The sequence below is a fragment of the Camelus ferus genome, chromosome 16 (assembly GCF_009834535.1).
Source record: "Camelus ferus isolate YT-003-E chromosome 16, BCGSAC_Cfer_1.0, whole genome shotgun sequence".
Lineage (NCBI taxonomy): Eukaryota > Metazoa > Chordata > Mammalia > Artiodactyla > Camelidae > Camelus > Camelus ferus.
In genome coordinates this window covers 47,459,669-47,486,160 of record NC_045711.1, presented here as the reverse complement: position 1 = coordinate 47,486,160, position 26,492 = coordinate 47,459,669, and the positions used below count along the sequence as shown (strand labels likewise).

Here is a 26,492-nt window from a genome sequence, read left to right as displayed (position 1 = left end):
CTATTACTCCTATCCTTCTTCCTACAAGTATCATCTTGTGTCTGGATTACTGCAATGGCCTCCAAACTGGTCTCTTCGCATTGACTCTTCATTCTTTCCTGTGTAATCTCCATGTTACAACCAGCCTTTTTAAAACTTCTGAATATCTGCTCTTTGGTCTTAGGATATAGACAAAAGCATTTGCATGGCATGCAAGGGTTTTCCCTTATTCAACACTCTAGCTGTTTCTCAATCCCTTGTTCTGTGTTTTGGGGGTACTGGCTTTCTTGCAGTTCCTTATAATCCCCAAGCTCCCTCTCTCATCACTAAGCCTTTGCATATGCTGTTCTTCCTTTCTCCAGCTGAGTAACTCTCTTCCCTTTCTCAGGTAAGCTTTCCCTGAGCCCCGTGGCTGGGCCATTCTTTCCCATCTGTCAACTTTACATCTTTACATCTGTTTGTGAGATTAACTGATTAAAGGCTTTCTTCCCTAAATAGGCCAAGGACCAAGAACGACTTGCTTAGTACAAAATACATGCTAAATGGATAACAGCCAATATATACGCAACATATACAGTATGCCAGGCAGTGTTCCTAGCACTTAACGTTTATCAACTCACTAAAATCACCCAAAAGCCCTATGAGGCAGGTATAATTATTAGCCCCATTTTCCATATAAGCAACATAAATTACACAAGGTAAGAGGTGGGAGAGCTGGGAAATGAAATCAGGTAGTCAGTTTCTGGAGTCTGAGTGCTAAACACTCACATTATAGTGCCTCAGTAGCATCTGCTGAAGGCAGGATGGTATCCAGTGCTAAGGACTAGGCAGCACCATCAATAACCTTAGCTCAACTAAAACAATATTTCAGTTGGATCGTGGTAAGGATCTTATATTTATGATTGGAACTTCGCTGCAAAACATTTATCTTCCCAGCATTTTATTCCAGCTACTTTAAAAATCCATTTGCCCTCTGGTAGTATCAGGATGGATGTCGAGCAGGAGGTGGCGCAGCAAACTGATAAGACAGGAGAAAGTTGGCCTGGAGTGAGACAGAACTGTGGATCATCCGTGTTATGGATAATTCTCATAAAGACAATTCAAAGATTTTCATGGATGTCATCTCATTTAACTTTCATTGATTCCTTATAAAGTTACACACAGAGGGCAATTCTTTCTCAGCTCGTAGATGAAGCAAAAGGCTAAGGTTAGGAGGACTGCTAAGCCACAGGAAATCAACATAGTCACAGAATGGGTAAGGAATGGTGTCCCCACACTTCCAGCTTCAGAACTGCAGCTATTTCTGGCAGGAAAAGACCTCTTCTTCCTTTTTTGAGGCTTAAAGGTAGCTGGTCAACCTTTCCTAATTCTTGGTTGGAATTTCTCAGCGGAGGACTGAGTTGCCGTTAGGTTTTCCCAGTATGCCTAAAGCAGGGCAATTATTCCAGAAGCTCAAGCTATTTCGTAAAGAGCTCTATAAGTTAGCTACCCCAATTAGCCCTAGGTCAGTACGGTGGAAAATGTAATAAATCAGGAAATTCTTCACCTGGAGCCCACGTACCAATGTTAGGAGAAATCAAGAAATTGTACACACATTTTCTTTATGTGTATTTTGCTAAAGAAAGGCTTTCATTACTTTCTTTCAGGGCTTATAACTAAAAAGGGCTAAGAATCACAGTCCTTTAAGCCTGTACACACATTCTTTCCAGTTTACAGTTGTGCCTTTATAAAAGGGGCACCTTCGCAGGATGAAACATTTACTCCAAACACCTGATAGTTGCGGGTGGGGGTCTAAGAGGAATCCAAATGCCCACCCTACATGAGCTAGACCTTCTAACAGCACAGGCCTTAAACTATAGATAGGTCTAAAGGGACTGTATTAGCATTCACCTCGTTGGAGGAGTTGCCTGTAAGGCCAAGCGCAGTCAGGAGAGCTTGAGTCCAGTCCCAACCAGGCCACTAAACGGCTGAGTAACCTTGGACAAGTTGCATACCCTCTCTGGGCTTCAGTTTCCACATCTGCAAATTGGAAGTTGAACCGCAGTGTCTTCAAGGTCCTTCCCAGCCGAGAGCTTGGTACCAAGTAGGCCTAGTCACTAAAGCAGCTTCCTGTGGGGGCGGTGCACGGCTTTAACGGTTCCCCCTCCCCCGCTCGAGCCCGCGAAACCCTCTTCAACACGCCCCTCAGAGTGACAGCGCCTTCCCAACCGCAGCCTCGACACAGCTCCGCCCCCCTCCCGGGGGCGTCCCATCGTGCCCCGCGCCGGACTCCTAAAGCGGCGGGGCGCCTCCCGCCTTTCTACGGCCGGGACCCCGAACTCCTCTCCCCAGTACTCTCGGGCGCCCTATCCTATCAACGTCTAGTATCCCAGCCAATCACGCGGGCCCGGAGTCTTACCTTCCGTCCACCCTCCTCCCAGCGCGCAGCCGGTCTGAGCTCAAGGCCTTTACTAGGCCAATCCAATCAGAGTCCGGCTCTCGCCTGCCCCACCCCAGCCTCCCTCCCCTCGGCCAATCCACGCGCCCCATTTCACTGCCCGCCCAGCCAACCCGGGCCTTGAAACCAGCGGGCGAATGGGCGTAGGGCGGCCCTTCAACGCTAACCATCTGGCCAATTGCGGATTCCGCGTGGCCACGGAGGCAGCCAATCGACATGGAGCGCGGTGCCGCCGCGGAGAGGTCCGGCCCGAATATCCCTCCGCCTTCCTCCCTCCCTCTCTCTCCCTCCCTGCGAGCCGCCGTTCACTTACCGCCTCCCTTCCTTCTTGCTCCCTCCGCCACCCGAGCACCAGCCGCGCTCTGAGCTGCCCCTGGGGTCCCTCCCCCGCCGTCAGAGAAGCAGCTGCCGCCGCCCGCCAGCAGCAAATTAGGAGGCAGGAAGGAAGGAAAGGAGGAAGGAGGCGAGCTGGAGCGACTACTAAGAGGGAGCCGGTGAATGGGCTTGTGGTGACCCCCGCCCCCCACCCCACCCTCCCTTCCCACCCGACCCCCCAACCCCCATCCCCAGTTAGAACCGCCGCCCGAGAGGCCGGACCGTCGTCTTAAGGAGGAGTCTCCGCCACCACCTCCGCCATGGAGCTGATCACCATCCTCGAGAAGACCGTGTCTCCCGGTAGGGCGCGGGGGCCGGGGGGTCGGGCTGAGGTGATTGGGTAGGGGGAGGGGAAGCCCTGGCCCCTCTGACCCTGTCCCCTTTCCCACTTTCCTTCCCCCCAGATCGGCTGGAACTGGAAGCGGCGCAGAAGTTCCTGGAGCGTGCAGCCGTGGAGAACCTGGTGCGTGCCACCCCGCCGTCCCCCATCCTGCCGTCTCCCATCCTCTGCGTGCGGGCCTTCCCGCCCTCCCGGAGGCCCAGGCCTCGGGAACCCACCCCGCCCCATCCCGTCCCCCTCCCCCCCGGTCCAACCTAACCCCGCCGTCGGGAAGCCGGTGGGTGTGTCCCGCCCCAGGCCCCGGCAGCTGGCCAATGGCGCGGCGCGCCGGGGTGACTGCCGCCCAATCGCTGAGCGGCCTGAGGGCGGCGGTGCAGCAGGAGGGAGAAAGAGGGAGGGAAGGGAAGTTAGGTTGCGCGGCGCTGCGTGTTCAGCAAGGGTGGGGGTGGGGGAGCCGGGCCTAGGGGCCATGTGGAAGCTCCGAGCCCCGCTGCACGCCCTGTTCGGACCGGGGCCGGCTTCTCCTTCCTGTCCCTTGGCTCTTGTGATTCTCTGCACCTACTTCCCAGAGCTCTACCCTTTCCAATCTCCGTTGATCTGTGCTCATGGCCAGGCCTGCACCCGAATACCTCTTAACCCATTCCGGCAGTATTTCTTCTTTTCTTGATTGGTTATTCCTCTCCCGGCCCCCCCCCCCCCCCCGGATGAGTGAGACTTAATCTGCACCCAGATAACTGGCTGAGGCTCATCCTTGAGATCAGGCCTGTTTCCGTAGGAAATCAGAGGAAAGTTCCTCGTTTTACATATTTTCAAATTAAGGGGTACAGAGAAAATGAATACTCAGTCCACTAGAGACTGGACCTCTGTATAAAATTGTGAGATTAATTGGTTGAAACAACCTATGTGCCAGTAATGTTTCCCCTTGGATTCCCTCCAGTTGGGGGGTGGGGAGCAGAGAGAAGAGTGGATGATACTAGACATCTTTTTTAAAGGTAATCGCTCTAAATAACACTGTAACCAAATGTATTCCTTAGTTTATCTAGGCAAAATAATGTAAACCAAAAAAAGTGACAGGACATATTTTCATTTCATACAAATTGCCTTTTGAATGGTTTTGGTTGAGGAGTTGTTTGGTTTTTGTCCTTACATGTGCTAGTTTTTACTACTAACTTTTTATCCTTGACTTCCTGTAGAAAAGATTTTTATCCACTAGTGTAGACTGATAATTTTTACATTTGATGTATATTCCTATTTCTGCTTTTTTGCTATTTGCAAGAAGCCTTTTATCTTACTTCTAACATTTGATCTTATTCCTAACATTCCAAACATTCTTTAGTGGTACATAATTAATAAAATTTTTAAGAATTATCTTCTGCTGTGATTGCGGAATTCGTTAGTGGTAAGAAACTATTTGCTTTTGGTTTTTCCCGTTAACTTTTCCATTGGAGAGAGCTTTTTGTGGGGAAGAGGAATGTGTGTTAAAATTTTTAAACAAAAGGAGTAGTTTTGGGGGTCTATACAGTACAAAAGATTGAGTATGCTTTTCAAGAATTCACTGTTTAGTGAACAACTCAAGACCAAAATGAGTAAGAACTTTTAATATGTTAACTGTTAAACATAAAGTCAGTTTCCTTGACATTTTTATCTTTTTAACTTCCCCCAATTTCTAAATATTTGTTACCACTTTTTCCTTATAAACCTGCTTTTTTTCATTGTTCCCCTCTTGCTGGACACATAAAAGTATAATAGAGGACTAGGCTCCTAGGTTTGTGTTTTAGGTTTAGAAGTATTTCCCTCTCTTAAACAAGATTACTTGCTTCCATGAGATCATGAGCAACCCTGAGTATCATTCTTTTTGGACTAAAATTTTTTTTTTCATTTAGAAAAACAATTTTACTTTCTACCTTCTCATAACATATTCATTTAACAAAATTTTCCGAGTACCTGGTACTATTCTAGGTATGGCAGAAGAATCTGACTACCAGATTGTCAAACTTGCTGTAATCCTGGGGGATCTACTATGAAAATTTAAACACTAAGAATGATGTTGATAGGAAAACCTGTAACTCCTTGTTAAATGCTTAGGCTGTGTGAGAAGATGGATGACTTCCTTATGTACCAAGTAACATTTTTATAGGAGTCTTGAAGTAGATGTTTTGGTGTTTTTCTGAGACGTAATGATATGTCCTGAAAATGTTAGGCTTTCGCCAGTGTTTTGATGCTGTCCTCTATTGGTAAAATTCCTAAGAGGTATTTGCATTCACAAATGTTATCTTCTCTTAACAGCCCACTTTCCTTGTGGAACTGTCCAGAGTGCTGGCAAATCCAGGAAACAGTCAGGTTGCCAGAGTTGCAGCTGGCCTACAAATCAAGAACTCTTTAACATCTAAAGATCCAGATATCAAGGCTCAGTATCAACAGAGGTGGCTTGCTATTGATGCTAATGCTCGACGGGAAGTCAAGAATTATGTAAGTCACTTGCATCTCCTTTTGGTCATACTAGCCTAGGAAATGTCAGTTCTTTTGTCATTTACGTGGGATAGGGCTGACAGTGTAAGTTTAGATTTCTGGAATCTAAACTTTACTTGAAGATAAAAATTGTATTTGATTTAAATCTTCTTTCTCAAACTGTCTTTTCTCAAGTGATTCTTTCATAGTTAACTAGCACCTAGCTCTTGTTGAACTTCTTTTGTAGGTAATTCTCGTTGTTTGGTGATTTAGGCATGGCATCATGTGGAGTCAGAAGGGGAATTAAATGATCTTGTGGGCCTTTCAAGCCCAAAGAGTTTGTGAAATAAGATTATGACATTAATCATGCTTTTATCTACTTAGCAAATTAAAAGAAACTTTTTAAGAAACATTTGGCTTTTTATCAAAGTGTTTAAATGATGAGCTGGAGGGTGGGAATAGCTCAGTGGTAGAGTGCATGCTTAGCATGCACAAGGTCCTGGGTTCAATCCCCAGTGCCTCCAGTGAAAAAAAAATAAACAGACACAATTGTCTTTGTTTAAAAAAAAGAAGAGTAAGCTGATGGGTGGAGTTTTTGTTTGTTTGGGGGGTTTTCGTTTGTTTATTTGTTTTGAGGAAAATTGAATGTCCCTGTTGCTCTGCATTATGGAGTTCTTGTAACTTTCTTGTTGAATTAGAAATCCATTAATTCTCACTCCAGCAAAGGAATCAGAATATATGGACAGATACACTTTTAAAAAAAAAGGTTTTTTTAGTGCCCTGTCTTACGTAGATAAGGCATAAAGGGTAGTAAGTCAAATATCTGTGCAGTCATCAGTTGGTCCTTGATATTTGAGGGGAAACCAATGAGGGGATTTCCACGTGTGTATTTGTGTTGGTCATGGTTGTGCATATCATACTTGCTATTTCCTGGTTCTGGGTGTCAGCATTAGGTAAATTAGTGCCCCTTATGACAGTACCTTCTCTTTCTAATTATGAACCTCTTTCCCTCTCCAGTCTTGCATGAAGGGACTCATGACAGAAAACTAGGTTATAAAAGCCAACTTATTTTGAATCTTCTTTGGAATATGTAGAGCTATTTCCATCCGCGTTGGGTCTGCTTATGTAATAACATTTTAATCCTCACCCCAGTAATTTGATATAATTGAAGTTTATTCCGTCAATCACTGGAAATCTTGATACTTATGGAACCCATTCAATTTCTCATTTTCTTTAAAGTACACAATAGTAAATGAGAGAAGACATGATTGGAACTATCATTGACTTTCTTTTAGGCCACACCAAAATTTTTTTTTTCAATTTGAGTAAGGATTTATATAGGCATTATTGAACTTTTGTGCATGAAAAAAAAATTAGTCATTATCTTGGATTTTTTCCCCCTTCGTAGCACATCTGGTAATACTTTCTCAGTGCTGGTGGTTATTTCTTTTTAGTACTCAGGAGTTTATAGTCTCTAAATCACCTCAAGTAATATTAATTAAGGGTCTTCTAGAAGCAATTTAAAGGAGAAAAGAATGGGATTCAGTATGCTCCACATATGTACTAGGAGATGGTTCAGTATAGTATGAAGATACTCTGGACTGGAACTCTTAGTTGGACTTGAATTAATACCTGTTCATCCCCTGCCCTTTTGGACAGTTCATCTCATCTCTGCTCCCCGCCACCCTCCCCAAACGTTTTTGACATACAGTTGTTGTTAAAGGCCAGTCTAGCTCTGATGGCCCTAAGGAGCAAGACCTCCATTTAGGATCAGTCAGAACTGTTACTGGGTAGAGCTGTTGGGAGTGTGGTGGGCAGGGATGATTGATATACTGTATAAGGGGGAAAGATGGGGAGTTCATTATTATTAGCTACAAAGCAGGATACTGAGTGACCTGACTCAGTCAGCAGAGCTGGCCTGAATATCTGGCAGCTACTCTTTGTCCTGTGTTCATGCCAGGAACAGTTAACTGACTTTTGAGTGGACTGGTGATTCTTAGTGAGTTCACTGACTGAATTAGCTGATGATGGTAATGATTAACCTTGGGTCATTTGTGGTTTCATCCTTTATTTGTACATGTGCCTTTACTACCTATTTGTGTTGAACGTTGAGGTGAGGCATCTGACTTTAGAGAATTCCATTTGGAAGTAGGGGGTGGTTGGTTTTGTTTCTCAGCTCTGAGGCAGTGTTGATTGTGCTCATGTTGGTACTGAGGCTGGCTTTTTTTCTGAAAGTTGGCCTACACTGTATATACCTTTTTCTACTTTTCTGTATTAACAGAAAATTCAGAAACTGATATAAGAGGTGTGCTGGTAGGTAAAATGTGTTCAAATTATATTAGAAATTGATTTATTTTGTCTTTTTGTGTATGTACCTGCATACAGGTTTTGCAGACTTTGGGCACAGAAACTTACCGGCCTAGTTCTGCCTCACAGTGTGTGGCTGGTATTGCTTGTGCAGAGATCCCAGTGAACCAGTGGCCGGAACTCATTCCTCAGCTGGTGGCCAATGTCACAAACCCCAACAGCACAGAGCACATGAAAGAGTCAACATTGGAGGCTATTGGTTACATTTGCCAAGATATAGTAAGTGCTGTATCTAACTTCTATACTTCTGATTCCCTCTAGTTGTAATATGCATGTTATTAGGGTTATTCTTTATCACCATGAAGAAAACCAAGCTACTACAAAGTGTTTTGAAATATGACTGCTTTGTTAATTTAGACTTCAATACTTGGATAGTTAATTTATCCTCATATTGCTAATCGTACCTTAAAGGAAAGAGATTTGAGGGTCACAACTCAAGATGGAAATCCCTGTTGGAAGAGGCATAGATACTCTCTCCTCTCCTAGAGCATCCTCTACCTGGTCCCTTTCTGAAGATCCTCAGTGTACCATGGATGCTGTATTGTTTTCTCAATGACTATTTTCCTGAAACAGTTTGCCAGCTTTTGCTGTAGTTGGTTTAGCCACTGGAGCCACAACACAGTATGTTGAATGCAGCCCTTCTAAGACTGTTGCTGCTGCTGAGGTTTCCACTCTTGGTGTCTCTTTTGATACACAGATTTGATGAAGCAAAAGAAGTCCACAGCATTTGACCTGAACTTAGACTCCATAGATGTGCCCAGGTGTTGATCCTTGGTCCTCAGAGGGTTCTGAAACTTTACCTCACTTGGTACAGATGGCCTTGAAAAAACAACAGACTGCCATCTCCATTTGCACAGAAAGGGCAGCGGGGTGTGGGGGAAGCCAGCGTTAACTCATGCCCAAATTCATGCTAAGAAGTCAGAGATGAAGTTGATGAGTTTAACTTGTTTCAGTTGAATTTTGAACTACCAGACCCTGGGCTATTTTGCAGGTGGTTTGTCCCTAAATGGAAATGTGTGGGAAAGGACTGAAGTCATAATACTCTCGAGTGGATTTTACAGTTAAAAGGATTGCTGATTAGTCATGAGTTCAATTATTATATTCACTGCACTTCTCTGCTTATTTCAGGACCCAGAGCAGCTACAGGATAAATCCAATGAGATTCTGACTGCCATAATCCAGGGGATGAGGAAAGAAGAGCCTAGTAACAATGTGAAGCTGGCGGCTACTAATGCACTCCTGAACTCACTGGAGTTCACCAAAGCAAACTTTGACAAAGAGGTGAGTGTCTTTTGATTAAAAGGTGTAGGTTCAGAGAGTGAGGTGTGAGAGTTAAATGAAAGTGTTGTTAAGTTGATGATTTAGAAAGTACCATCTTGTTTCCATTCTAGGTAAGATTTGTATTATGTGAAACATGGCCATGGAGTAGGTGTTTGCCATTTCTCATCAGGCTTTTGGGAGTAATGTGGTCTAAAATGTCTCTAGACTTAGGTTTTCCCTTTTGCAGTCCAAAGTGTGAGTATGCTTTGGGTTTTTTTTTTTTTTTTTTTTAATTAAGGAAATTGGGCTGTTTCATACTTTCTTAGGAAGGTGCTTTTGAAAATGTATAAACTAAGTTTATTTTGCCTGAAAGTACTTCCTCCATTACTTATTTTTAGTTGTGTTAAAATGTACAATAACATAAAGTTTACCATCTTACCATTTTGAAACATAAACTTAAGTATATGCACATTATTGTGCAACCAGTCTCGAACTTTTTTCATCTTGCAAAACTGAAACCATATCGTTGACTCCACATTTCCCCTTCCCAGACCCTGCCAGCCACTTTTCTACTTTCTGTTTCTGAATTTGTTTACTGTAGATACTTTATATAAATAAAATCATACAGTAACAAATTTGTCTTTTTGTGACTGACGTATTTTACTTAGCATAATGTCTTGGGTTCATGAATGTCACAGCGTGTATCAGAATTTCCTTTTTAAGGTTGAATAATATTCCACAGTAAGTGTATACCACATTTTGTTACCTATCTGTTTGTCAGTGGGCATTTGGGTTGCTTCCTTCTATCTTCTGACTATATATCTTTGAGAACTTGTTTTTAGTTCTTTTGGATATATATCCAGAAGTGGAACTGCTGGATGTTGTGATCTGAAAGCATTTTTGTGTATGTTTGTTGACACTTTAGTTGGGGTTTTTTCCATTTCTTGGCATTAGAGTGAACAAAGTAGAGAGATCTAAGAAACCAAAGAAAACTGCAATTCTAATTGGTTAGAAAATTTCCTTTTAGATTTCAGAAGACTTAGGATGGTAGCAAATAAAGTTCATTACTCTCCTGTATCTTACCACATCTGATGTGGGTTTGTTTGAATTCTCTCAAATTTTAAATACAAGGAAATGGACTTTCCTAATGCAGGGATTTTTGTTGTTGTTGTTTTCACCACCTTTATTTAAACTCTGTGACCTACATTTTCCTATATACTTCCTCCCTGAAGTCTTTTCAGTGAAGGTCGCTTTGGGGATTAAAAGATTAGGGACCTCCTTACAGGGCTGGCTGTATGGTAGACACTGGGGGCACATTCTCCATAGCCTCATAGTGCCATCACTGTGTCAAGGAAAACCCACTTGATTAGTCCCGGGTTGTGTAGGTCCCTGAGGGAGTGGGAAGTTTTCATTGAAAGGATAGTCTAGTATTCTTCATGTATTGTTTATATTCTTATAATTCTCTTTATTCTTCCTGCAGTCCGAAAGGCACTTTATTATGCAGGTGGTCTGTGAAGCCACACAGTGTCCAGATACAAGGGTAAGTGTGAGGTCATGTGAAAACTCAGTCTCCTATCTTTTGTAGGAAATGCTAACTCTAGCATATTGTGTGACTTCAGAAGTAAGGTTTGACTAATACTGTTGCTAATAAGAATTTTTCTTCAATGTATTGGAGAAGAAGGAAGACTAATACTTGGAACGTTAATACAGTGGAAGTTGCCATGTTCTTTAAAACAAAGTTTAAGGGAGAAATAGTTTTTGATCAGCCTTGCTGTTTAATTGCTGTAGATTTTTCAAGTGATTTTTTTCCATTGTAGCCATTGACATAGCTTTACTATTCAGTAACCTAAACTTTGACCCATGAAGCAGGTGGGAGTAACATCCAGTCTGAGGGGCATTAGTGAGTTTAGTCCTGCTAGGCATTCCACAGACACCTTTAAAGTAAAAAAGGAAAGGAAAAACAAATAGGAAGGGGCAGTGAAAAAACTGAGGAAAGAGAGAAGAGATTGATTTGGGGGGAATAATTTTATCCAAATGACCCATGTGAGTGAAGTAGTTACTTACCTTTGTCAGATTACATTGTTATTAAACTAAATGGTAAACTATTTAATCTGTTTGCAAAAGGTACGAGTGGCTGCCTTACAGAATCTGGTGAAGATAATGTCCTTGTATTATCAGTACATGGAGACATATATGGGTCCTGCTCTTTTTGCAGTAAGTTTTTCTATTTTATGTGTTTGAACATGTAGCTAATTGGCCAAGCCCATTATTCTCAGTTGCTGTTCTGTCAGTTCTGTACTTTACTTAATATTGTGAAATCAAGGAAATTCCTTGAGTCTGAGTATTAGATTTAAGTTCATCAGCAGTGCGCCAAGAAAACTTGTGCTACCTTTGTGCTGATAAAAAGACTGTATTTTAAAAATCTGTTTCCTGTTCCTACCTTTCATTTCAGACCTAGCTTTCATAAAACTATGTTTTTGAAACTTGAGTATCGGAGGGGTGGAACTTGAACCAACACTTACTTGGGGCCTGGGGTGTCATGTTTTCTTTCTTAAGATCACAATTGAAGCAATGAAAAGTGACATTGATGAGGTGGCCCTGCAGGGGATAGAATTCTGGTCCAATGTCTGTGATGAGGAAATGGATTTGGCCATTGAGGCTTCAGAGGTGAGCCTGGGAGAGCTGTTCTTCTAACGGGGCTTTGGGACTTATCTCTTTTGTGTTTATTATTATCCTCCTTTGGGGAATCTTTATTCTAACTGGCCTTACAGGATATCTCCATTTGTAGAGATTTTGATTTTTCTGCTAGCCAAAGCCCCTCACGAGGGAGACAGATCAGTAATGAGACATCTCCTGTTTTTACCAGTCAGGGAGGATTTGTTGTAAATATTAGTACTGTGAACACAAGGGGGCAGCAGGCAGTTAGTTTAACGAGGTGACATCTGATGCTGATTTATTTCCTTTTGAAAGTCCTAATGCAGGCATGGAATGTATAACTGATAGCTTACTAACGCTAGTGAAGGAATTAGGTATGGAGAAATGAGTTAGTTCTGCACTTGCAAATTCTAATTCAAGTTTTGTTTCCCAGCTTGATTGCCTTATGTTTTTCAAAAAAACACAGTTTTATTTTTGGCATCCTTATGTAAACTTAGTACATCTCTTCATCCAAAGGTCACTTAGATGACATGTGCTTGTGAATTCAGCTTGTGAAAAAAGAGTGTAATTCTTTAGGTTGCCTTGGTCCTTTAAGGAAGATTATAGGTACAGCCTAAAAGAATCTCATTGAAGTAGCCGAAATAAGAGCACCTTCAAAGCTCACTCACAGTGCATGTTACCCTTTACTGCATATATTTCTGTACAGACCATGGGCAGCGCTGAATGTATGCCTTTGGTATCCACGTTTGCTGCCGTGCAGAATTTGCTTTATGTTTCTCTTCAGGCAGCAGAACAAGGACGGCCCCCTGAGCACACCAGCAAGTTTTATGCCAAGGGAGCACTGCAATACCTGGTTCCAATCCTCACACAGACACTAACTAAACAGGTAAGTTATCTTCCAGATCATGTCAGGTAAGCTATGAAATCTTGTTCAGGGTTGGTTTGCTGTGAACAGTTGCCATGAAGGAACTCAGCAGCTATTTAGCTAGTTAATATTCTGAATTTTCATCTATAAATGAATCAGGAAGAGCTGAGATGGATCTGTAAGATCCTCTAGGCTCTGAATAGTTTGTGACAAAATTAACAAGACTTCATGAAGATGTGGGTTTAATGAGTAAATATAGAAATTGTTTTATAAGAAGTGTATCTTGGCTGCCATTGTTCCCTTTTGACTTTATGTATCACAGTTTTTCTTGGTGTGATGTCTGGAAAGATTCTTTCTGTCACCTCATCTCTGGTGCATGTGAAATATTACCAAAGAGCTGGCAGTGCTCTGAGGAAACAATGCTGTAACTTAGAGCACTGCAGAATTTCTTTGTACGCAGGAATGTAATTTGTTTTTAGGGGAGTACATGACTCTTTCAATATAGTAATCAAAAGATAAGTAGAGGTGTATTTACTTTGAAATGGACTAGGTGTTCTCTTAAGTTTTCATCTCATCTTTCAGTTTCACAGTTGCTGTTTTTTGCCTTTTGACCCTTAGTATTTTCTCTTTTGTATATTTTTGTTATGCTTTCCTCATTTGAAAACAAATCATTCTTTAGGTATGTAATTTTCTAAATCTGCGTAGGCAACCTGCCTTAAATTACTCTGGTGTGAATGGCCACAATAATGAGAATATACTTTGAATTCTAGTTTCATGTGAGATCTCAATGGAATCTTTCTTTTTGTTTGACTTTTTATTAAAATACAGTCATTACTAGCACACCAGGAAACACCCTCCCTCTCATGTCTTGTTACTGGTCATTAACTCCTCCCTCACTTTTGACTCCATAGATTAATTTTGACTGACGTTGAACTTTATATAAACTGGAATCATATAGCGTATAGTCTCTGTGCTGCTTTTATTCTGTGTTCGAGATTCATCCTTACTGTGTGTAGTTGAATTTGTTCATCTCATTGTATAGTACTAATAAGGATCGTCCTTCCATCTGCATCTTTTTTAACAAAGGCTGTGCTGGGATGTATCTTTGTGGAAGAGATTAAGATATAAAGGTTTTATATTTTATTTACTTCCCCAAAGCTTAAGTTGTAATGATACTTGGGAGTAGTCAAAAGGACCTTTTGAGTTACAGTGATTCTTTGAAAACTTAACTATTGCCACATTCTTTTACCAGGATGAAAATGATGATGATGATGACTGGAACCCCTGCAAAGCAGCAGGGGTATGCCTCATGCTTCTGGCCACCTGCTGTGAAGATGACATTGTCCCACACGTCCTCCCCTTCATTAAAGAACACATCAAGAACCCTGATTGGCGGTACCGGGATGCGGCTGTGCTGGCTTTCGGCTCTATCTTGGAAGGACCAGAGCCCAATCAGCTCAAACCACTAGTTATACAGGTGAAGCTGAGGGAATTTGGGGGTGGAAAGTGGGATATTTATTGTTTATGTAAACTTCGCTTGAAAGTATGCCTTTATTTTAAAAACAAAGTTGAAAATAGTCATCCACAAAGGTTACTTTAGCTGTTTGCTGTCAATGAAGTATAAAATAGATCTTTATAAACTTTTTTAAAAATTACAAAAATCATATGACTTGATTTTATTTTATTTTTCTTTTAAATTTTTTAGGGGGAAGGTAATTAGGTTTGCTTATTTATTTAATTTTTAGAGGAGGTACTGGGGATTGAACCCAGGGCCTCATGCACACTAAGCATGCACTCTACCATTTGAGCTACACCCTCCCCCCCTAAAAATCATATGACTTGAAAAATTCAGAAAAGGCCAAAAAGAAAAAGGCACCTTTATCCCACTGACCAGGGATAACATTCATAACTTTTGGTATTTATCCTTGAAGATTTTTTTCTGTGTGCGTGTATGTGCAACAGGATGGTGATCTTACTGTGCAAATAGTCTTATGACTTGTTTTTTCACTAAATACTATATCATAAACATTTCCCTTGAGTTTTTAATGATGTGATTATTCTGTCCTTAGAACAAATTGACATTTATGTAATGAAAAGTCTTATGGAAGTGTTGTATTAATTTTGCTATTATAAGTAATACAAGAGTGCATTATAATTGAGTTTAGTGCATATAGAACTCAGCCTTTCAAGAATAGCCAAATGTTGTCACAGCTGCATCGTGGGATCTCTGCCTGAGTAATTCAGTAAAGATTGCTGGAAGTATTCATATCGAACTCTTAATAAAACTCTGTACTGAGGTTGGTGAAGAGAGGAGGACTTTTTCACTTTTCACTTCACTTAATTTTATTATATTGTTGGATATTTGATAAGCATGTCTTATAAAATGACAAACCATCAGTATTTCCTCTTTTGAGGTATCAGTCAATGGGAACTTTAATCTTTGCTTTACTTTGCTAATAACTGTTGTATTTTCAGGCTATGCCCACCTTAGTAGAATTAATGAAAGACCCCAGTGTAGTTGTTCGAGATACAACTGCGTGGACTGTGGGCAGAATCTGTGAACTGCTCCCTGAAGCTGCCATCAATGATGTCTACTTGACTCCCCTGCTGCAGTGTCTGATTGAGGGCCTCAGTGCTGAACCCAGAGTGGCTTCAAATGTGTGCTGGGTGAGGCATTTTCTTCCTAGTGAGATGAGGAGCTTGGCCAAGCCATTGGCAAGGAAGTAGGAGGTGTGGGAGAGAAATGGGTCTACCTCACTTGAAGGCTTTTTCTGAATAGCATCTCCTTTGTAATTTCTTCAATTAAAATGTGGGAGAGATGTGAGCTGCATGACCCAGTGGGAGCTGTTGACTCATGGTGACTGGTTCCTGAACCATTTAGAACAGTCATGCTAACCCAGTGGGAAAACTATCTGGACTTGTTTTTTCTTTTTTTCTGAAGTTGCTTGGGGACAAGAAATTTTGATTAAGGTAGAGAGTTGCTGGCTACAAAAAGTATTATTGCTGAGAAGGGGGCAAGAGGGAAGGAAGGTAGGCGGCCCAAGTGCTGCGTCAGTATAGGCTGAATGTAGTTCATTAGGTACCTTTGGGGGTGTGAGGGAGGAAGTTCAAATAAGGAAGAAGGAGTGGGGTGAATGGAAAGAGAAGAAATGAAGTGACAGGCATTTGTGGTAGGTGAAAATACTCTGCTGCTTAGAGTTGTGAGCAGATTATTAGGCAGGAGAAACAGTATATATAAAAATACATACATGCCTACATTTATTTAATTTTAAGGATACCTGTAGATGTTTTGAGACGACCCTGATAGGAAAAACTGAGGATTCACTACCATTGGTTTATTCTTAGATCAGTTGGAAAGGAGCACTGCCTGAGGTAACTTAAAGAAACATGAAGTAATCATGGACTAGGGTTCTTTTCAGAACTAATTAATATTAACTCTGTCTGGGTTTTTAAGGCTTTCTCCAGTCTGGCTGAAGCTGCTTACGAAGCTGCAGACGTAGCTGATGATCAGGAAGAACCAGCTACCTATTGCTTATCATCTTCTTTTGAACTCATAGTTCAGAAGCTCCTGGAGACCACAGACAGGTAACTGATACCACACAGAAATGAGTAGTATCTTTGGATTCAACTCCCTTTGCCCTCTGTGTGGGTGCTGTCTAACCAAATCACAGAAACATTACGGTAAGAGAAATTAAAAGAATCCTATCATAGATTGTTTAAATGAGAGAGAAAAGAAAGAAGTGAAACTTTGTCTACCTTAGAATGTACACTTTACAATTAAAGTCAGAAAATAGCCTCATTTCTCTACTTACAGAGCATAATCAATCTAGAGAGGTCCCTTCATTTTGTAGTGTCTGCAGTTAATGGGAATATTTGATTATGGTATAAGAGAAATATTAGCTCTCATAAATTTAGTTGCCACGTGAGATTATTAACCACCCTTTGTGATATTAGATGAAGAACTTGGAATTAAGTACAGTTGTTTTATAAATGAGCTTTGGAAATACGGTTTTAAGAGGTTATTAGTTGGGGACAACCTTTAATTATTTTGGTTTTGTGTAATCTGTACCTAAAGCCATGCTCAAAAGAAACCATTAGGAAGAGGGCTGGGTATAAATTCCTCCTTGCTTAACTAGTTCATTTCCATCTCTATTCAAGATTGTGTATAAAGGCAGCTCTTGCCGATACATGAAGAAAATTGAGGTAGTTTTTTCATAGCTATAAGTGTATCCTCTCCAGTTGTCCACATCGGTTCTTCAGCATTTAAAATTTTTTTTTTCCTGTATAATTTCCACCCATTTCTAAAAGGGCAGTTCCAAAGTTTAACCTGGAAACCATAATGAACATAATCATTGGCTCAGAGATTGAAAATTGGTTCCTGGCTGTATTGTGTTTGCCAGATGCAAATCAGGTTGGCAACTGTATATCTGTTTCTGGGTTATTTTCAGTGAGACAGTGTCTACTTTATAACAACTTCTGTCCTTTCTCAGTTAAGGCTGTAAGAATTTTACTGTGTTCCTTACAGACCTGATGGACACCAGAACAACCTGAGGAGTTCTGCATATGAATCTCTAATGGAAATTGTGAAAAACAGTGCCAAGGATTGTTATCCTGCAGTTCAGAAAACGACTCTGGTCATCATGGAACGACTGCAGCAGGTGCTGCAGATGGAGGTGAGACTGAGGGCATTCCTGGCCATTGGTGGGAAGGGTGTGAGTACTTCTAACACAGAGCTCTATTTTCAAGGCTGTTCTTTTTCTTTTCTTTTCTTTTCTCTCTCTTTTTTTTTTTTTTTTTTTTTTTTTTTGGTGTTTACATATATATGTTCTCGGAAAGATACAAGACTTATACAAAAAAATGTTGCAACTTAAAATTGTATTGCTTGATACAGTTTACTCATACATGTATTACACATGTATGTATACAGTAAACATGTATAAGTTTCTTACTTACTTTCTACATTAGCATCAATAAAGATTATTTAATAGTCCTTTCAAATCCAGCAAAAATGGAAGAACTGAGGGAGTTTAGAGCCCTTTCAGAAGGTGTTCATTCAGATTATGATCTTCTTTCCTTGTAGTCTCACATCCAGAGCACATCAGATAGGATCCAGTTCAACGACCTTCAGTCTTTACTTTGCGCAACTCTTCAGGTATGATGGTGCCTTATCGTTTAATAGCTCCAGGGAAGAGACTCATCTTGGGATGACAAGTTCATGTACACACAGAACTGTGAAGATGATGGTACAGTTGTTGATGGTCTTAAGCTTTCTCAAAAGGTCTTGGTCCGATTGATTAAGAGAGTAATTTCCCATTTTCCATTCTTGTCTGTCCATAAAAGTTCCAATTTGTCTTTTGCACAATGTAGAGAAGGAAACTACTGCATTTGTGATGGTCCTCCCAGCTATGCAGCTGTTTTGTGTCGGTGACTTTTAGTCTTTGGTTTTTATTAGGTTGTCTGAGTGTAGCGCAGTCAGATTTAGTTCCTGGCTTTGGTTCACTTGGCTAACAATATAGCCTTGTGTTTTTACCATCATCTTTTGAAGCAATTGCTGTTGGATGCTTGATTATAATTTACATCATTTATAGTACCTGGTGTCCACAATAGATTTTTCAGAGGAGAGACTGGGAAAATTAAAGTAAATGTTACTCCTCACTCATGACTAGAGTCATCATATGGCTGAGGAGCAATTCCCTTTTTTACCCAAGAACAGGAAAATCTGGTAACTTGTCTATCAGTTAGATGGGTACTAGATTTTAGAACTGAGTGATGCAAACTAGGTTATCTTACCTATGACTCCCTTCTCTTTTTCACTGTAAACTTAAATTTTAAAATATTTGAAAGGTCTTTTTTAATTCATCAGAGAAAATATAGGAATGATCCAGTAATATTGGTTGAAACAAATTAAAAGGGTTGGGAAAAGTCAGGTTGGCTTCAGTTTATCAAGATTTTTTCTTGACCATCATCTGTAAATGGGTTAAGCTATAGGAAGGGTTGCTTTTTTTGTTTAAAGTAAGAACTCTGGTATGACATGTCCTTTAAAGCTAACGTAATTTAACTGCCATCCCAGAATGACTAGAATATGAAGGCTACTGATGGGGATTCGTCAGACATATATGAAATGCAGAGGAGATGACTTTCTGCACCATGGAAGATGATCTCGTGTCTATTCTGAATTGGGAAGTAGATGGGATATTCAGATGTATGTTTTGTTGCAGATGATTTGCATTGTCAAAGCTTTTGAGCAGAAAAAAGCCTTTTCAAAAAAAATTCTAGGGACTTATAGTTGATTGAAAAAAAAAAAAAAGAGGTATGGTATTCTAATTGGAGTGTTTGGAATCAACAGATTCTGAACTCTTATTCATTTCACAGAATGTTCTCCGGAAAGTGCAACATCAAGATGCTTTGCAGATTTCTGATGTGGTCATGGCCTCCCTGTTAAGGATGTTCCAAAGCACAGCTGGGTCTGGAGGAGTGCAAGAGGATGCCCTCATGGCAGTTAGCACACTGGTGGAAGGTCAGTGAGCTGATATTGGGCAGGGAATGTCTTTAGAATGCAAGAATATCAATGGCCATGAAGAATTTTTGACTGCAGAAAGCTTAGCCCTATCATCTCATTTGTTGGCATAGTGAGTCTGTTCAGAGTTGGATTGAACATAGTGTAAATTTGTGTATAACTGCCTTGCCACTCTCCTTGATGTGAATGGGGAACCAATTTGCAGCGCAGATTGGCAGCCCTTTTGGGAAGGGGGGTACTGTTATCTACCTCATATTCATCAGGTTCCTTTTTTCCCTAAAGTCTACTTGCTTTATTGAGGCTTGGCTCCTATAAAGGTTGGAGGAAGCAATGGTTTTCTTTTCTTTTCTGGCACTTGGTACCTTCTGGTTTGGATTGTAATACTTTGGATTCAGGTAGACACATTACAGTGCCTTGACATGGAATGTAATGAAACATTGAGTGAATTCTAGGAATAAATTGATTTCTGGTTATTACATGTCTGTTTATGCAAAATTGCTTTGGGGAAGCTGTATGTGACTTAAGACTCCTTGAAAGGCCATTAAAAGCATATTAAAGAGCACTTCAGAAACCCAGAATGCTTCAGTAGTAGTCTGTGGGGTGTATTATTAAGGCCATTACCTGAGGACCAGACCCATTTCTAGCATAAAGAGCATATATCCAACTGGTCTGGCAACATGTGATCATCCTGGCAGGGCACAGAAGTTGATTTTGGTTCCTGGAGTGGCTGATTGGGATATGAAACCCAGACAGCTGTTCTTGACTGCTTTGTTAAGTAAGTCCTTGATGGAATTGCCTGGAGACCCTGTTTTAAAGCTGGCTTCCAGAGAGGACATATAGTCAGACGAAGAGGTAGACAAGAGGCAATATTGCTAGCTCAGCCAATTCATATTAACCATGACATTCTTTGAGGGCCATACCACTTGGTAGTTTCAGCCAGAGTGAAATCCCACTCTGGAGATTTGGCAGTATCTCTAGGGTATGAGTTGGGCCCCTCCAGCAGTTGTGATTTTGGCTTATCTAAGGCAGTCATAATATCTTCGTGATAGAATCAGTAATTAATTCACTCTACCCAACCTCTTGAGTGGAGTGCGTGCATTTTTGGGAGGGAGAGCTAGGGTGGTTATTTTTGCTCACTTCTGTGATATCCAGTGGTGCTAATAGTTTGTTTCTTTACAGTGTTGGGTGGTGAATTCCTAAAGTATATGGAGGCCTTTAAACCCTTTCTGGGCATTGGATTGAAAAATTATGCTGAGTACCAGGTAGGCTGTGCTTTTCAAAATAATACATTTATATTCCCATTTATATCTTGTAGTCATTGTAGTACAAAAGTCAGGAAGGATCCTGTAGCCTAAGTAATTCTTCACTATGTTATCATCCCAAGGGTTGAGCTACTTTCTTTGTTGCCCTGACTGTCTGAGAAGCAGTCAGTGGAAAAACAGGGTATTAGATGCACCAGACTAGCACCCTAAGAAGAGTTTTTTTGTTTTATTTTATTTTCAGTAAACCACCCTTCCACCACCATCCCTAGTGAATATTCTTTTCTGTCTTTTCTTACTAAGGATATTTTAGATAGTCCTAGTTCTCTTCCTGCCATTTTGGTTGTTAAAATGAACTAATCTCAGAGAGGAAGAGTCTTTTCTTCTGTGACACTAAATTCAAGTGGTAAAGGACCAGCAGCTAGGTAAAAATCATGCTTTACCCCTGCAGGGAGCCTTTTCTGCTTGAGAGATCATTTCTTTGATTCTCTGCAGGTTTGTTTGGCAGCTGTGGGCTTAGTTGGAGACTTATGCCGTGCCCTGCAATCTAACATCTTACCTTTCTGTGATGAGGTGATGCAGCTCCTACTGGAGAACTTGGGGGTGAGTGTCTATACACACAATCTAATTTACCAGTATTTGAAGAAATCATTAGTTGAAAAGATGGTTAAACATCAAGATCTGTGACAGGGACCTGTAAGTTCCAGAATGTTGGCTGTGAGCTTATGAAGGGAATTGTTCATTTTCACAAGATGATTCTAACCTAAAGATGTAGAGTTAATTAAAGGAATGCATGCTCGAAGCATGGAAGTTGAAGAGGGCAGGTTGGGGACCAGTAAAGTACAAAGGAAAAGTAAATACATAATCCTTCTATCTAAAGATAACTACTGCTAATTTTTGTGTATGTCCTTAAGGTCTACAAACTACTAAGCATATGAGTAGTTGCTTATTGTTAAAAATGCTTTTTGACTCTTTGTACAGAACTAATTTTGACTTATTAATTTGCTTTTCCCCCTTTTTCCTTATTAGAATGAAAATGTCCACAGGTCTGTGAAGCCGCAGATTCTGTCAGTGTTTGGTGACATTGCCCTTGCTATTGGTGGAGAGTTTAAAAAATACCTAGAAGTTGTATTGAATACACTTCAGCAGGCCTCCCAGGCCCAGGTGGACAAGGTAAGCTCAAAGCTGTCTTTTAAGTCCAGCCCTGATTAGAGGACAGGACTTTTGACAAACATACAACTAAAGGCAATCAATATGATGGAGGTTCTATTCTTTGTCTCTTATAGTCGGACTATGACATGGTGGATTATCTGAACGAGCTTCGGGAAGGCTGCTTGGAAGCCTATACTGGAATTGTCCAGGGATTGAAGGGAGACCAGGAGAACGTACACCGTTGAGTATACAACCCAGTTGACTTAGTCCAGTGTGCACTTAGCCAAATGGGCTGTGTGTTTCAGTAAACCAGCACCTGTGGCTTAAAAGAGGGGGGGAAGGAGGAATGGTGTCCTAATGAAGGGAGTAGCTTTGGGGGAGGATATAGACTTCATTATTTCTGCTCCCCACTTCCTCAGCTACCTTGTCTCACATTTTTTGAGCATTGCAAGAGATGGGATCTAGCAAGGCTGTTGGTGCTGGTTGCATCTGTACCAACCCTGAGTAAAGCCAGTGCCGCCACGCCACTGCCCTCCCGCCCCCAACTAGTGTATCTGAATTAAATGATTGGGGGACCAGATTTCCTCTGTCACCTTATGTTTCTGTTACTGATTGGGGAAATGTTTGTACTTCACCCCTTTGGTAACAGGCTTAGAGGAAAGGTTTCATTTGTTCCTTCTTAGTATGTATGCTTGTAAGAAGAGGAATATCTGCCTCTTCTGTTGACTTGAAGAATGACATCTTAATCTGATGAAGAATAATTTGATATAACTACGTGGAACTAGTTCTCCAGCCTGAAGCCTGCCTGATGGGGATAAAGTATTTGGAAATTTTGAAACAGGATGTATTCCTGCCAACTGTGGGACAACTTCATCAGACCTTCTCTTTCTTTTATAGCGGATGTGATGCTGGTACAACCCAGAGTAGAATTTATTCTGTCTTTCATTGACCACATTGCTGGAGATGAGGATCATACAGATGGAGTAGTAGCTTGTGCTGCTGGACTGATAGGGTAGGTTATACCTTGCTTCCAATAGCTGAGTAGAACTTCTCATGGACAGTGAGAAGACATGTAAAGAATTTTGAGAGTGGCCTGGGTGGTAATTACCCACCTCTTTGGCACAGAAGGGATTTCTTTCTTTAATAGAACCCATGATATCCTATTTTGAGTTCTCAGATGAGAATTCATTCCAGACTTTAGCTCTAATCTCATTCGAGACCCTCCAGGTTTCTAATTTCTCCCCATCAAACTATGAAGAGAGCTCTCAGGGATTAGAAACAGCATCAGATCTATGTCCATCCCATATTTCGATGTTGGTCAACAAATTGCCTGTTTAGCTGAGGTTCTCTACTGAGGGTTTCTGAGGCATCGTTAGAAGACAGAACATTGCTCTTGAGGAGCTTAAAGACGTGGATTCTAGTTCTCTTTTTACCATGAATTAGCTGGGGAACCTTGGGTAAATCATTCTACTTCTTTAGATTTCTTTTTCTTTTTTTTTTTTCCCATCTGTTGAGGGTAGATGTTAGATTTACTTATCTTTAAAATCTCTTCCAGCTTTTAAAAAGTAGGTGAGTACTAAAAAACCTATAGCTATCTTAGCACTGGCTTGGAAGATTCAAAACATGATCTTGGTTTAGGGCCAGGAGCTCATTTTCAGGTGTGTTTATTTTGCACAGGGACTTGTGTACAGCATTTGGGAAGGATGTACTGAAATTAGTAGAAGCTAGGCCAATGATCCATGAACTGTTAACTGAAGGACGGAGATCGAAGACTAACAAAGCAAAAACCCTTGCTACATGGGCAACAAAAGAACTGAGGAAACTGAAGAACCAAGCTTGGTAAGAGCTTGTCTCCACTGCCCTCTTTCTTCTACTTTCTTGGGGAGGAGGTACATTGTCTTTAGACTGTTCTGACAAGGGCTTTCTTTTGGTGTTTTGTCTGGTATACTTCCCCGTGTAAGTGCTTCTGAGCCAGGCCTTTGTTCCTCAGCCTTGTATTTGTGGAAGGGTCAGGCAACCAATCTTGGAGCCAAGTATTTGGCTCCTCATGGTGATGAAGAACAGAACTTACATAACTAGAATTCCCTGGAGTCCCCAAATCATTTTGGGCTCTTAATAAAATCATCAATAATGGTATTTTCCCATAATTCTCTTCCTGCTTTCCACTTCCTTCTTCATGTTCTTTTCTTTCTTTGCTGCAGTGCTTTTAGACATTGCCTTGCTCTACAGAAGATAGCCAGAGTCAGAGCTGTCTGGCCTCTGCTTTGAAATTTAATTTTAGTTTATTTTCCTGTTAACACACCCAGTTACCTTCTACCACTGATCTCAGTAAAACTGGCTGTTTTGAGTTTTATCTTTTTAGTTTCCCTCCCACCCTTCTGTAGGTGCTAATGAGAGCAAGTAGATGGCACATAGGAAAAGAAGAAAAATAATCAGCCCTTAAAAAGTTGACCACTTCAGTTCAGGCCTGTGAGCACTTAGTGTAGGAATCAGAGAGGTGTTTGGCTCTACTGGCTACATGGAATCTCAAAGATTGACCTTTTTTCCATCTGTTTTTAGATCTGTTACCATTGGGATGATAACCTGAGACCCCCACTGGAAATCTCCAATCTTTTGAAAAACCCGGAAGTGAGGAGTGTGCACGGATGCTGAATGTTTGGGAATGAGAGGATGAGTGAGTGAGGCTTGAAAACACACCACATTGAAAATCCTGCCACAGCAGCAGCTGCAGCGCCAACAGCAGTGCTGTTAGTGAGCTAAGTAAGCACTGACTTCGTAGAAAACCATAACGTCGGCCATCTTGGAAAAGAGAAAAATGGTGGATTTACTTGCTTAAAAAAAGAAAGCTATCTCTTCCCAGGAGAGGCTAGAACTAGCTTTTCTGTCTTTTGGCCGGTGCAGAGTGGAATGTCTAGTTTGGGAGAGGAGGAGGGACTGGGTTCAGCTGTGGTGCTTTGTTGTAAAAGGCAGCCTGGCCTTTGCTACTGATGAGAAAGTTGGAGCCTGGGTCTCAAGCCCACCTTTGGTGTACCTTTACCACACGGTACTGTATGCGTGCCGGCTAGAAGGAGGGTGAGGGATTCCTTACAGTCTGAGAATGAATGTGTGTGAGTGAGGCGGTATCCACATTCTCAACTTCAAGTCATTGCAGTTTCTTTTTCCCAGAAAAAAAGGGGTTAGACATTGCATTTCATAAAACTAACTGAAGTTCTGTCTACTGATGCAGCACAAGAGTTGTAAGAAGAAAAAAAAAAGGAAAGACGCTCTTTAGGTTTTGTTTTTTGGGGTTTTTTTCTTTTTCTTTTTTTTTTTTTTTTTCTTTTTTTTAATTCTAGGGAAAACACTGACGAATGGTCAGAGCTCCCATCCTGATCTTTTCATCAAGGCGCCTTTCCTCATAATATGGTTCAACTGTGAATGTAGAAGTGGGGGGGAGGGGGGAGAAAAAGAAAACTCTGGAGTTAGAGGATATAGAAAAAATAAAAATACAATTGTTACAAATAAAGAATGCAGACTTCAAAAACAAAGAAAGCCACAGCCCAAACAAACCAAAATTTAAATGCTCAGAATTGGCAGCACAAAAGAAAAGTTCTCTCCTGACATGTATCGTGGCAGTCTGAACGCCCCCAGAAAATTGTGCCAAAGAGTTTAGGAAACAAACATACAATAAAAAGTAAACAGACAAACAACAAACTTCAGGTAACTATTTTGGATTGCAAACAAGGATAAATTTAATGTTTAAACAATCTGATAAAAATAACCATTTGGAAACTGCTTGGCCTTCTGTTCTCTTTTATTTGATTGATTACAATGCGGTAATGGTCTCTTGCTGCACCTCAAAACCAACTAATCAAATCAAAAAGAAAAGAATATGTATGTGTGTATATATATACATTTATATACACACATATATATATGCTAGAACTCTTGTGATGAAAATGGCACTTGAAAAAGGTTATATTTTTCCACTGAAGTTGAAGATTAATAAAATGGTGTCAAAACATTCCCCCAGTCACACGCTTTAATATATTTTTTTAAAGTGTGATGTGCTGTGATAACAATAAATCAGACTTAATTATTTTCCCTTTTACAAGGGAATAGGGCACTCTGAATTTTGGTTTTAGAATCTTTCAGCAATAAGGAGGGATGTTGGTGAGCTTTGTTCCCCTTTTGGTTTTGCAGTTACTAGGAGTTTTTGCTGGCATTTTGAATATGCTGCTTTCAAAAGCACCAAGGAAGATTTTATATTGCTTCCTGGTATTTGGAGGTTTAAAAAACAAGACCTTAAATTCCCATTTTCATTTCCATTCTAGCAAAAAAAAATGGGCTTACATTTTTCTCCTTGCCAACTCCCTGTTCAAGCCTTCCATTCATAAATGGGATTGGCTCAGTTTTGCCCATCCATATGGCAGCATCTCTAATAGCTCTTGTACAGGGTATCAGATATTGTGCCTTTTGGTGCCAGGTTCAAAGTCAAGTGCCGATCTATGAACCAGTGTACAAAAAAAAAAAAAATCCAGGTGTTTGAAGGAAAGACGCTCCATTGTGAATAAAAAGCTCACACCAGCTCCTAAGCCCTGTGAAGAAACCCGGCCCTGTAATGCCTTGTGTTTAAATTTTGGTTGTTCATTGAGGGAGAGGTTGATACACGAACCATTCCTGATAGGGGTTGGACAGGGCTTACGGAGGGGGCAGGAATATTGGGGAGAAAAAAAATCTGATCATTCCTCAGTGCTACCCATTTCTGTCCTGTGTGGGCTGCTTAGCTAGACAGCAGGAGAATAAAGTACACCGAGAACCATAATGCAAACAAAACCTTCCGTGTGTTTTGTCATGTT

At 40.9% G+C, this 26,492-nt stretch overlaps 1 protein-coding gene across 1 annotated transcript; it reads left to right on the top strand.

Moving 5' to 3' along the window:
• The first annotated feature begins 2,746 nt into the window (after positions 1 to 2,746).
• On the top strand, positions 2,747 to 26,469 carry KPNB1 (karyopherin subunit beta 1). The gene is made up of 22 exons (XM_032457864.1): positions 2,747 to 3,091; positions 3,196 to 3,254; positions 5,418 to 5,600; positions 7,965 to 8,165; positions 9,075 to 9,227; positions 10,687 to 10,746; positions 11,331 to 11,420; positions 11,763 to 11,873; positions 12,646 to 12,747; positions 13,979 to 14,203; positions 15,202 to 15,393; positions 16,181 to 16,311; positions 17,252 to 17,399; positions 17,807 to 17,878; positions 19,099 to 19,243; positions 20,423 to 20,505; positions 20,998 to 21,105; positions 21,532 to 21,675; positions 21,789 to 21,894; positions 22,552 to 22,666; positions 23,332 to 23,493; positions 24,214 to 26,469. Coding segments are annotated over exons 1-22 (2,631 nt in total). The 5' UTR covers positions 2,747 to 3,051; the 3' UTR covers positions 24,215 to 26,469.
• Positions 26,470 to 26,492: the final 23 nt, after the last annotated feature.